The sequence below is a fragment of the Sinocyclocheilus anshuiensis genome, unplaced genomic scaffold (genome assembly GCF_001515605.1).
Source record: "Sinocyclocheilus anshuiensis isolate Anshui unplaced genomic scaffold, SAMN03320099.WGS_v1.1 scaffold848, whole genome shotgun sequence".
Lineage (NCBI taxonomy): Eukaryota > Metazoa > Chordata > Actinopteri > Cypriniformes > Cyprinidae > Sinocyclocheilus > Sinocyclocheilus anshuiensis.
In genome coordinates, this window is record NW_015549628.1 from 125,190 (window position 1) to 139,156 (window position 13,967).

The 13,967-nt window shown below is 38.0% G+C and overlaps 1 protein-coding gene across 5 annotated transcripts in view; it reads right to left on the bottom strand.

Annotated features, from left to right (window-relative positions):
• The window catches only part of LOC107659533 (semaphorin-3F-like), a 65,784-nt gene extending 52,750 nt beyond the window's left edge, over positions 1-13,034 (bottom strand). For 3 of the 5 annotated variants that reach the window (XM_016448515.1, XM_016448514.1, XM_016448513.1), the window contains exons 1-2: positions 12,672-13,033; positions 10,023-10,176 (exon numbers count right to left, since the gene is read on the bottom strand). In XM_016448515.1, the coding sequence (XP_016304001.1) occupies positions 10,023-10,134 (112 nt within the window). In that variant the 5' untranslated portion in view covers positions 10,135-10,176; positions 12,672-13,033. Of the gene's footprint in view, positions 1-10,022; positions 10,177-12,671 lie in introns of all 5 variants that reach the window. The other 2 variants (XM_016448510.1, XM_016448512.1) reach the window with 2 other exon arrangements.
• Positions 13,035-13,967: the final 933 nt, after the last annotated feature.

Below are 13,967 nucleotides of genomic sequence, written 5' to 3' on the forward strand. Positions count from 1 at the left end.
GAGCTTCATTTTGACCTGAAAATAGGATGTTTGGGGAATTGGGTGAGACGTTATGGATTTGTGTTTACTGTTTTGAGAATACAAGGCATAGTTTCAAGAAATGTGTTACCCACGGCTGTTTTTAAAATGTACATAACAGGTTTAAAATAAAACATTCAAGTCTCCCAGTCATTGACCTTTATTAAAATTATGTAATTTACAATCCAGTGTTGTTAAAAATTATTTAGATAAAACCAGATCAAAAAACGGGGCAGTTATACCTATAAGCACCAGCAGGTCAAATTTACCCACCTATAGAATGCATGTATTTTCGCGCTGTCATTTTCTTGCCGCTTATGTTTTAACATTGTACATTTCTAGCTGAAGAAAAAAAAAATCTAAATGATGTAATGAATAAAACCATTTTTTGATTACCCAAAGTTTAATGGTGTTGTTATCTTATTAAAATTATAAATTACATAACTAAACAAATTAATAAATATTTAGGTGAAGCTGTGAGCTTGAATTGACATCGCATCATCCTATGCAGTGTGGTGAATTATTATTGCTCATTATTGTCTATAGGCTATTTTAGTCATTTAAATAACATAGGTTATCTTAATTCTGGCGCTTTTAGGTATACAGCGACCCCTGGCAGTTCTAGTGTTAAATACTCTCTAGATATTGGCCACTCAAAAATCCACATTATTTGACTACTAATAAAAACTGATTTGTAAAATGACTTGAATTTTGATAAGATATTACCCAATTATTTCTCATTGATCTTGATGCTAGTTCAATGGCGTATGTTGTCTTGATTCAAAATGCCTTAAAAGCAACCTTAATCAGCATTTGACTTCCATAATGTGACATATAAAATACTACATTTAGTGAGAAATAATATAACTAAATTTAAATGAATATGATTATTTAATGATTTAACAATTTTAAAGCTACTAAATTCAGTCATATATTATGAATATTTTAAAATAATACTTTATTTCATTTATTAGGAAATTATAAGACATAAGACCTATTCAGAGGTTATGGGCACTGAATGCTATTCAGATTTTTATGATCAATTAATTTCAAATCGTAAAAATAATGTCAAAGTTTCTTTTTAACACAAATTCAACTGCCCTCCTATATTTCTATAATTTCATAAGTTAGAGGCTAATGTGTGTGTGAAGTGTGTTTTTCTGTGGCACAGTGTGCAAGGCACTGATTGATGGAAAATAAAGGCCCAGTGCCAGTCACAAGCCCACCCCCAGATCTCCCAGAATGTGAATGAACTGCTGTGAATGGAACGATGAACCCACACAAATGCCCTCTCACCACTCACGCCCGCCCGCCTGCTCGCCCTTCTTATGGATGAATGCGGGGGTGAGATGAAACAACAAAAACATCAACAACAACAACAAGGGATGTGTGAAGCCCCACCCCCTTTTCATTCTATCCCTCTGCAGCCCTAGGACTGCAATACGCCCTCAACTCCTGGCCAATTCCACAATCCACAGGGAACTTAAAAAAGTTGATCTTCTCACAAAGCCATACCTCCACCCATTTCCCACCAGGAAGAGGGGTGGATCGTGGGTGGAGGGTCAGCGGTGGAGAGGGAGGGCCTGGCATGGCTTCAATGAGAGCAGATGAGAGCAGATGAGAGCTCATCTTCTTCCATGACAATTGCCACCCACTCGAAAAGCACGCAGTGTCGGGTGACTGAAGAACGCGAATCAGCATCTCAATGAAGGCATCAAAGGCTCCTGATACAGGGGCGGACGCCGAGATCAACACTTCACAAATTTTGTGTCCTCTTCACTATTGGTTGAAATGGTGGAGGACTGATGAAGGATAAGATTAAAGAAAGCAGGAGGGTTAGAAAACATCTTTTTATTTTATTTGTAGAAAATGTGAGCAAAATCACAAGTTTTAAGAGTTGGACAGTGACATTTAATAAATTACCCTCTTTCTATAGTAATTATTCAATTTTACTATTGGTTTGACCCAATTATTTCACTAACATGGTCATTGAAGACTGTCATTCTAGTTCCCATTGACTCATTATTTTAAGAATAACTTACAACAAGTTTCTTCATTTTACATGGTTTAATCCAGTGAGAGATGAGAATGACTTCATTTTAGTCATTCACACTATAACGGAGCAAACTGAAGTGAATCCAGATCATCTCTAGAATCTAAATCTTAATCTGAAAGTATGTGAGATGAGCAGATCTAGTGAATGACTGACAGCGTGCTGATTAATGACACCAAGCTCATTAAATAGAGCATGCTCTTGACCCCATCCCACAGAGGGGTCAGAGCTTCTCCAAAACTTCACAGGAGGACGTTCTGGGAAAATATACCAAACTCTGAATGGTACTGAACTGTAGACACTATAACAGCACATGCTGTGCCTTGCAATATGCATAAAAATCCATCTGTGCACTAAAATGACTTGTAAACCATATGAATTAATACAAATCTTTAAAAGTTCTCTACAACTTATATTGTCAAGGTATAATCATTATAAACACAGTGATGTTGTTTACATTGGTTAATCACAATTTAACACTTTATTCTGGCCAATGAGAGCACAGCCGCTCAAACTCACTGACATTGGTCAAATGCTGGCTAAGACTGGATATGAGAGACAATCCCCCGGTCAAGACCTAATTAAGCCTTGCTAAAATCACCTCACCTCCCACAGTGCAGTCTCATCTTATTTTCCACTGCTATTCCACTCACCATGCAACAAACAGGTGTCAGTAATAATCACACACTCTTAATCCCACTAGACCATCATTCTATCTGACACTTTAATCTGAGAATGGTAGCATTAGATCTAAATATACCCCATTTAAATCTATGGCTGGATTCATAGCCACAGGCACTGTACATAAAGACAAGCCTGAGTCAGTTTTCTAGGTCATTGAGTTCACACTTCCAATATTTGGTCATTTGCTATTGTTGGTGGGTGGAAGTTTTCTGGATTTCCTATTTGAAAGCATCTATAGATGAATCTACAAAACATCTCAGGTCATTTTTCACCCAAAAATCAAGTCATATATGTATATACAAATACACATATAGTAAACAAATTAAAATATTTAGGTAGAAAAAAATGAAAATAACGGCACTCTAATATATTTATAGTAAATTTAATAAAATCAATACATTTTCATAATTTTTTAGATAAATGCAGTACAATAAATACTACAATTACCTACTGTATAAATAATTGAAATAAATATTACTATTTTGCTCATTGCAGTATGGAGAACTGGGGTGCTTAATTGTACTTGCAAAACCTTAATTCTTAATTTTAAAGATTTGGTTTCTTTTTGACAGCTGTTATGAAACCCACAGATATTCCCAGGGTAATATCATGATTAAAATGAATAAAATAATCCACTCAGTTACTAGGATAAGTAAAACATGAATGTGATTTCCTGTGTCACTCTCCAGTGTGGCAAATACAACAGATGGAATGAAATAAAGAAGTGTGGAGTGGCATCTCTGAGTGTTCCTGCTAGACGGCGAAACCCAAAACCCCCAGTAGCGCACAGGTGAGAGTCTAGAAGGGAGGCCACGGTAAACCTAACATCACTCTTCCTGTGAGAGCTAAAAGTGTGCACTGCTGCTGCCCCAAGAATTTAGAGTATTCGGCCTCACTGAGATTCCCCCGGATCAGACGAGAGAAGAGAAAAGAGAAAGAAATGGGGAAAGAGAAAAAGAAAGTAACAGACATAAGGAGAGAACCAAGACAGAATGCGAGAGAAAAATAGACAAGAGCTAATGTACAGTCAGATGGTCATTATCGCCAAATAAAAAAGACTTGTATCACGCTGAAAGGGTTTATTTTGTGATAATGACCAGCTGACTGTAATCCCTCTTATTTCATGGCTACTAACCAAATAAACAAAACTGACTGAAATATCAAATACTAACCAAATATGAAATATTGGTTTAAGTTTAAAGTATTTTATAATGTGTGTACAAAACAAGACATTTAAACTAGCACAGCTGTGTAGGAACCTGGTTGCCTGGGACAATTTACAAAAATGTTTTACCTCAGAATGCCACGACTGACCAATCAAAATCAAGTATTGCAAAGAGCCGTGTTTGATAGTGAACATATAGTCATCTAACATTTCTGACCTCTCAGATGAATAAACACTTCACCAAGTGATAATCCACATGGAGTTGTCCATGTGTGTGTAACTACAAGAGACACTTCATCTTCACCAGGTGTCCACATAAACATCAATCTCCAGCATCTGCGGACAGACCAGCAGTAAATCCCGTGGAACACACAAACAGACCCACACACACAATCCATGTCCCAAAATGAGAAATGAGGGCCACCCATGAGACTTCTGATATGCAGATGCACATTTAAATCTCTAGTGTTGGACACATCTGACTGGATGACGTGACTAGAAACATCCAGTACCAATAAACAGGAAGTCTTCCTCTCACAGTAATAGTTCACTGACCTTTGGTCCCTTTGTGCTTTTCCCTCACGTGCTTTGGATTACTCTCTGTTACACTTTTTAAATAGAATGGAACCAGATTGTGGCCAGATTTATTTTCCAAGTTGTTGGAGTTGGAATGACAGCGCTTTCACAGGCTGTTTGGTTCATAAAAGAAAAGTCCACCCAAAATGAAAATTCTATTATCATTTACTCACCCCATGATATTCTAAACCCATATGAATTATAGAGCTATATAAATGTTATTAGAGATTTCATGCCTTTGGCTGAGAGATTCATCATATCACAGCACTCAGAAGCTTCTCCCTCTATCCACACACTCATGCTGAACCGGCTGACCTGAAACTGGTGCGAAAGGGCGCGATAATCCGCTGACCTCACTCTGAGCGCTCGCAGTGCATGCTCTGGTTTGTGAGGGGTTTTTTTTAGGTCCAGCTGCTGTTTATGTCCTGATGAGATGCAAACAGGCTGCATTACGATGCAGCTGCACGGATTAGAGCAGAGGTTTGTGGACATGCTGAGCACAAAAGACATCATCATATCACTCCAGATTACTGAACCATGCTGGCGTGTGCAGTCAGATACACTGATAAGGGGGTTAAATGTGGGTTAATGGTGTCAAACGACCAAAATTGTTAGTCATATTCACAGTTTTAGAGTGGTTCTGTGCAGAATCTAATCTGTGTATGAAGCAGCTCAAAGAAATTGTTTAGGTTAATTTGCAGCAGATAGTAGTTTTGAGTAGGGCTGAGTGTTATATTGTATATATATTATATATATTTCCATGACAGTAAAGCTCTTTAAAGCCATTTTTGCTACTGATGTTTTCTCAAAAGATTCAATTGAAACATCTTTATGCACATATGCACAAATTGCAAGACAAGGGTGAATTAACACACTTTTTAGGAAACTTACCGTCCTTAAAATTAAGTGCATGAACAACATAGCACTTATATATCAGCCAGCCAGTTCTGAAGCAAAATCAGCCATCTGACAAAAAATCATTGATTAGATAAACTTGAAGTGTTGTTTTTGTCAACAAGCTAGAGCCCTTTGCGCGATTGGAAGGACTCTTCCTTTTTAGGGGCCAGCAAGTCCACACTACTTATCTTTACCCAGAGCAGCTATTTTAATACAGGACTATGACCTGGCCCATTTTGTGCATGGAGGGCAGGAACACCCTCACAGGGTTAACGGTCTCACAGTCTCAAATGCCAAAGGCCCTCAAAGCGAATTGAAGCCTCCAGTGTCGCAAGAGAGTGTTTTCCTGAAATCCGAACAGCCTCTGAGGAAATGGCTTATATGGAAAGAAAGAAAAAGGAGCTAGAGAATAAGAAAGAGAGATTCTTCTAAATGGCTCTTTTCCCCTTATCATCCATCTGTCTATTCATCCTTATCAGATCTCCTCTTGAGATTCTCATGTGGTCGCAATTCCAGGTTTGAATGATCATTACCCACTCTAACACAATACATCCAGTGTTCCTCCTATAAAAGCGGATACTTAAGAGGCCTGGAGAACAAATCACTCTCGACTGACTTCATTTTAAATTACCTGATTTTACATGACAGCACAGAACTGTTTATAGAGATTGGATGACATCAGAGACATTATAAGAGGGAGATCATGGTCCACTCAAATAAAAATGAACGCTCAATAAGGCAGCTGCAGAAATGAAGTGCCATCTTTTAATTAAAAGAGCTAGAACATAGAAAAATACTCTAGAATGTGCATGTGCATTAGCTGGAAAAAGACCTAAAACAATTTTATGTAGGCTACTTAGATATATGGGTCTGCTGCCAACCCATTACCATTTCCACTTGCCCATAACCTGTCCATTTGCGGTTGTGTTCTCATCGCATAAGTGCTGGCAGACACATGTGTAATGGTCTTAGCACATTAATTATAGTGTATTATGGCTGTATTTGTTATTGCTGTATTGGGTGTAATAGTCAATGAGACGTGTAATGTTCACAACCACTCTGGCCAAAACTGACACCTTAAAACCAACAGTAGTTATTTTACAAAATTTAAAATGATATCTGCGGGCAACTATGAATGCCACAAGTTTGGCATATAGAGGTTAACCACATAAGTAAAAATAAGCTGAGACTGGTATAAGGCTCCCTGGTTTTATCCACTTTCCAAGGTTCGATTTACTTAAAAATGGTTACTTCTCAAACTAACTTCTAAATGTGTCACCTTGCATGTTAAATGTATAAAGTATGGGTATTTTGTGAATATAGTCAACTATGCCACTCACTGACAAAAATTCAGCTGAATATTGTAGAACTATTTGCTTGATGTCAAAGCAAAATTCAAGGACCAAGTCATACATCTAACATCAGTTTTGATATCAAGTACAAATAAACCAGGTTTTCAAAACAAAGCAATCTAAAGTATACGTTCTTTCAAAAGTATTGCTGCCTTTGTCACAATATCAAGCAACTGCATTAAATGTAAAGGTTCTCACATCAGTGCAAAAATATCACCCATTCAAATAAAACAGTACACAAAAACAATGATCAAATTACTCTCCTGTATGCCTATCTGTAAATAAGTAGCTCCACGCCTGATTGGCTTAAAATTGGCTGCTTTAAAATTAATCAGTGTGATGCATGGCATAAACAGATCCAAAGAGGGTCACAATAACATTCCCCTGAGCCAAACTGGAACAGGCAGCATATTTCACTTGCATGTCATTAAAATCTTTGAAGTCAACTTTGAGCTCTAGTATTGCATCACAACAGCAACGAGCTCAAAGGTGCCGCCTATGAATTCTCCTCCAAGCACAAAAACGTTCAGGTGCGTCATCCGTTTACACTTATCCAAAGCCACGTTAACTTACTCTAATCAGTGCCGGACACTTTTAGAAAAGCAGCAATCCTGACATCAGTTCAGCATGAGGGGGACAAGTTAAGCCAACTCTAGTCTAAACACTCAGTGAGGTGTGTGTGTCCGTTTGTGTGTGTGTAGTCAAAGGGGGTCAGAACCCCCTGGAGGGAGGCTGGCGACACAGACTCCTACGGCTCTAAATCAATTGTGCATGCTGGGTCACCTTTCAACGGCGGGGACGAGTCGTAGAATTAAAATCACACATTCAAGCAGCATCAATTTGCATTAAATGAGCTGTGATTGTGATCGATAACACCCCGCTGGTTCAAATGCATACAATATGACGTCTGGATGCAGTCAACGGTTTGATTGATCATCACTGAATCAGTGTCATTCCATTTACCAAGACAATCCATTTCTACACCAGACCAAACAAGATTGGGTTTCTCCTAAAACTGATATGGAAAAGGTACCACATCTGCCACTGGTTTAAAAATCCTCACCGTTGGCATCATGGGAGATTTTCCCGGGGGGAAACGACCTTGATGAAGTTCATCACAAAAGGGAAGGAAGTTGCAAAGCTCAAAGAACAATCAAGATGTTTTTGATTTACTCTCCAAGTGGGGTGGAACCGCTTTACTAGAAAAGTGAACTGCTTTTGTGTGAGTGGGGGTCACAACTCCTGACCTTGAAAGTGGGTTGACAGAGTAAATTGATTTAAGGCATCTTAGACAGTCGTACATTCTAGTTTTATGAGCCTCAACTTGTTCAGTTTGGCTTGGTATACTTCTGTCATGGAGTTCCTGATAATAATAGCACTGTACAATAGAAAACTGATAAAATATCTAAGAGTGGTTGACGTATTGACACAGCTAACTTAAACACAGAAGGGTTGGGTTTTAGATCTTGAAAGCTTTGAGAACTAGGCTATTCAAGGAAAGTTTTAGAGAAACGCTTCAGTGATCATATAACGCACATGGACCGAACTCAAATAAGAATGGAGGTTTATAAGTCTTAAAAAGAGTGTGGGTTTGACAATAATTAGTAAATTCCTGTGCGTGCTGTGAGGCGTTATGGGCCTGAAAACAGTAGGCCTGCAGTTTGGTGTGGACGGCAGGTGCTGTCTCATGATGAGGTTTGCAGTCGCTCTCCAAAACCAATTAAAAGCGCTAAATGTGAGTTTGGCTCAGAAGCTCTGCGACTGCAGAATCCAAATACTGCTGCGCCCTGCTTGACAGGGCAAGCCAGTAAGCAACGATTCAGCTTTTTCCTAGAAGAACAAACAAAATGGCAAATTCATGACCTTTTCAACCATAACCACATTACATCCTGCTGGTCCCAATATATTAAACGAACAATTTAGACATCATGGAGTTAATCAAAGAATGTGGGTAATGTAAAGGGACGGGGTTCTAGCACTGCACCGCTTCATGAGGTAAAGCGATTCCCGAGAAAGCAATATTTGAAATCCTTCAAAAACGACTGGATCTACAAACACGCTCAGTGGAGCGTTAAATCCATCTTGATTAAAGCGGAAAAAAGCCTTGAATAATGAACTGTGCTGCCCGGCTTTTGTAATTAAGTCTACCAGTGCATTCTGGTCTGGTGTTTGGCAAACAGGGGAATTGCTTGGTCCCTTCTCTCAAACAGCTAATTGCAGGATGGATCTCCAGCTGTGTAGACCTGGGGCATATTGATGTGCGTAGCTGATCTTGACAATTTAACTCTATGTTTTTTAAACCCCCAGGTGCAGCCTGGCCAATTGAACTCTTAAAAATAAAGATTTTTTAATGGTTTTTACAGCACATTAGGTTCAGCAAGAACCATTTTTCACTGTATAAGCTTCACTCTATGGACCTTTTGGTTAAAAAGTAAAAGAATTCCAAAAAGGTGGTTACAGCAGCGATGCCATAGCATAGAAGAACCATTTTAGACTCAGTGAACAGTTCTTAAAAGAACCCTTTTTCACTGTAAAGAACCTTTTGTTGAATGAAAAGCTTTCGTGGATGTTAAAGGTTCATCATGGAACTAAAGATGCTAGTAAAGAACCTTTATTTTTAAGAGTGTATATTACTTGTTCTTCAGATAAGAATGGAACTGATCGACTCAAATTTTTGTTCTTTCATTTAATGAGACTGTAAATTCCTTTATTTGTAGGAATAAGCATGAATCTGTAAGAGAGTTCAGGCCCTGTGCTAAAACAGTAGACTCATCTGCCATCATTTCATCACTAGCATCTCACATCTCCCGTTTTGCATCTGCTATCGATTATTTCAGAAATGTGCTTAAAAACACACTACTGAAATCATTGAAAAGGCATGTTTGGTTTTCTGTAAATTTCTCTGAACTGTGAAGTTTCAAAATGATTGTTTCTTCAACTCTTGTTTGTGTTTTTAATTACTCTGACACCGAATGAAATTGGACACAGCTGGATGAGACAAATCTAAGACGTTTGACGGGAAAGCCATTAGAAACGCACGGACGGTTTTCACTCATTCGGCGTGCGGTTAGACCGGAGAATCCATCTACGCAGTGAATTTCCCGTCGAACCTAGAACATTTATCAACTCATCAAATTCAGTCATGAAAACCAGAAGGTAGCACGTGAGAAAAGTATATTCCAGAAAGTTCACACGGCTCCCCAAAACCACAGGCCACACAAATGGAAAGAAAACCAGGAGCACATGAAGAGAAAGCCAATCAGAAATGTTCTCTTACCTTTGAAGGGCAAGAAGACCCGAGGGGCATTCTGAGGTTCGCTGTCCGAACCCAAAATCAGGACTGATAGAGCCAGGAGAACCTGGACAGACCATCGACTGTCCAACAGCATGGTGCATCCGTTGAAGTCAGAAAGACACAACTGCAGAGGTCACTGGGAAGAAAAAAAACACATATTGTAAAGAATATGATGACGTATTTCAGCACAAAAACTGTAAGCACGATGTTGTATTCTAATTAAGTTGCTCTCATTCTTCAAAGCATAAACACGCCTCCTTTCTATGTAAATTAGGTTCATTATTGTTCGCGCTTATTCACAAAACTCACTGCTGCTCACCTTGAGCTATAATGGCACACTATTTTTAAAGAAATATTTGTGTACATTTGTATTGCAATACCATCAAATCAAGACCAATAGATTGAGAAGGAAAATATTCAATGAAAAGGGAAAATTCATGCTAAATGCATTCTCTTAACATCTAAGCAAAAGCCAACGTCATATCTGAAATCTTGTTCGCCCATATGTATTCAAGATACTTTAAAGTTCCATGTGTTTTACCTCTGGGCTCCCTGCTTTAATAAGAGAATCTAAGGGGCCCTCCACAGTAAACAATTCACCAAAAAATAAGGGTTTGGTTACATTTGTTTGAAACATACAGCAAAAGGATATTCCCCATGAGAGTATGTTGACAAACCCCACTGCTGCCACATAGTCCATCTCTTTCAGATGGACAGGAACAAGGCTGCCACCCATAGAGGGGCTGCACTCATGTTGCTCAGTGGTGGCGTGACACATAATCCTAAAAACGTGAATCTGTGCGAATATATCTCAATCAATGATACTGTTCCCAAACCCACATGCTATTGACATTGATCACAAATGTATGGACAGGCAATATATTTTCATTGTATTTTAGAGAAGGAACAAACATCTAAAAAAAACAGACAAGTAGTGCTAGCGGAAGACGATCAGTCCAAAAAAGCGCTGCCTGGCCGCAGAGCGTTTATGAGTGGAAGCAGCTGTTTAAACCTCAGCTATTTGCAGGCAATTTGTTAACTGTCCGGCTGTTTATCTAAATTCTCTGCCTCTTTACCTCACACAAGCCAGTGAAATTAAACAACAATTATATGAACACAAGTGTACACAGACAGTCGGAGGCAAGCAATTATGGATACAGTCTCACAAAAACACTGAAAGAATGGATCAATACCTCCCCCCCCTAAAATGTAAGGCTTTTAGGGCATTTTTTATTAGAACAGTCAAAATATTATGTGAAAAATTGTGGGACAGCAAGAAACATTGAGGCTGTATCAATCAAATCTCATTCTTTTATTAATGTTTTAAACTTAGCTCCCACTTTAGGGGAACTTTATCAACTTTTAACTGTAATAAAATAATTCCTCAGCTACTACATTAACACATACTAACTGTTATTTAATAAATTCCAATATGATGAATTTTAAATAATAGCTTCCCATTTAATTAAGCAAATGAATAAAACAAAATGAATAGAATGGGCTCTTCAGCGACTCATAACTCAAAAAAAATCGAATTTGGCTTGTAAATTTAGCCTTACTGGAAGTGCAAGTTGTCAACATTCATAAAGTCTTCTGACTGATCAACAGGTTGGCTGGTCTCACTTATTTTTTATGCAGCTCTTTCTACAAGTTCTTATCCCATTTGGCACTACAGTATCATGTACAGCCCATATATGCACTTATTGTGTTTGTTTATTGTCAGTTTGTGAAATTGTTGCAGTGTTTGTTTTGTAAAGACATGCACTCTGGCCCCTGGAGACATTGTATGTTGTTTCTTTTTTCTGCCACCCAGCAGAGCAATGAAAATAAACTACTTTGACTCTCTTAACTGCCTATTGTGCTGTTATATATACAGGAGCGCTTGAATAGCTCAGTGTATGGTTAACTTGTGACAGAAAAAAACACTGGGAAACAGCAAGAATGGAGCTGTGCGAAGAAAAGCAGCTTGATCTCGCAGTGGAGAGTAGAAATAAGTGATAATACAAATAATTATAAGGTTATTTAGTGTGCATACTGGGATATTATGAGCTGTCGTGGGTAATGAAAGTTCAGAGAATGTGTTACTCTTTATCTAATCAACATTAACATGGCAGTTTTTGAGTCCTGTGGTGTGACTTTACTGCTATACTTATTCCATACATGCAGTGTTTAGGACCATATTACACTCAAGTACTACAGTATGTGGAATATTTGTACTTTTTTTGTAAAAATCAATTTGACATTATATAACCATTAACTTGTGAAGGAAAAAAGGCTTTTCGTCATTAAACTAAAATCGTGATATGTTGCCAACTACCCATACACAGCAAACAACAATTACACCCATTAATTCAAGAAATTATATTTTAAGAATGGAGAGAAAAATATTTCTGCCAACATTGAATGTTATATAGGGAAATAATTATTATAGAAGCTTGAAGGATTCATTGCAAAGCCAACTGAGTTGGAAAAAAAATGGCATTTAAAAATCTTTCAAATCTTAACGTTTTAATGTGGCTTATAATAACAACAACAACAACAACAACAACAATAATAATAATAATAAAATTAGTATTAAAATAATACTAAGATAGTGTTAATAAATGGAAAGGCATGCAATCCAATGTTTACCTGCTTACTCTAAACTGTCCAGAAGAAACTTTGAGCTCAACTTAAAGAGTGAATCCAGTAAATGACTGTGAGTTCTGGTTTATGTTCGTATGCCCCAGGTCCTGCAGGTATAGTGAGGTACAGTCTTTATCTCTCTGAACACCTGAGCGCGGTGTACTGCTTTTCCTCTATTATAGTGTTCATCTGGTACAGTTTTTGTAAAATCCCGTTTGATATCGCGCTAAGAAGCGTTAAAGGAGCGTAAAGCCACCTGACAACTCCGTGAACTGCTTCAGCGCCGTGGCTGTCCGTCTGAATATCTCCAAACACAAGCGCACTCCTGCCCGCACTCATTCGCTCGCCTCAAATGCTGTCCAAACAGCTTGGCAGGTGGATGCATTGTCGCTCATTTGCATACGACACGCCCATTGGATGGGGAGTTTACCTTGGAGCTCCGCCCCCTTCAGCACGAGCTGCTGTGATAATCTTCAACGCAGTGTAGTGTATGCCAGGCGGACCTCTGGGGAACACTGTGAATGCGATTACATTCATGTTTCACTGGGTGGAGTAAACTCAGTAAGAATTCATTAGAACTTACATATGTGCAATTACTGAGTGGAACGCAATATTTGTGCTTTTTTTTTTTTTAACAATATAGTGTAATTGTGTAGGCTATGGTGTCTAGTTCATAACCCACTTAGATGAGGAAAAAAAATGCGGTATTTTGCATATTTGCTGTTGAATAACACAATAAAACCACACTAGCAAACATTTAAACAAGAGTTAACTAAAGGCTGAATTGTGTCCTAAAGACAGGAATATATTTGTAATATAATAATAGGCTTGGGGCAAGTTATCTTGGTTTGTGTGCGTGTGTGTGTGTGTGTGTACATGTATGCATTATTTAGATATTTATTTTATCACAATATTTTCTGGCCAAAACAGTTTTAACCTTTTAGATTTTTGCGGTTTCATTCATTTTTTGTTTCATTTTGTTTGTTTTCACTTTTTCTTCAGAATGTTGTGAAAAATATTAGGCCATTTGATTTATTTATTTTTTATTTTTTTGTGAAAACTTATCCCATAACTTATAGGAACCAAAAAGATCTTCTTTTTTTCTTCTTCTTGACAAATAGTGGTGAAAATATTCAATAGCCTTTTGAAGCCAAAACATTAAGGTATGTGTCAATACAGAACTTGCAAAAATAAAACAACCCAGAGAAATCGCCTATTCACCGGCATAAAGAATGTCAAGTCAAGTCAAGTCACCTTTATTTATATAGCGCTTTTAACAATACAGATTGTGTCAAAGCAACT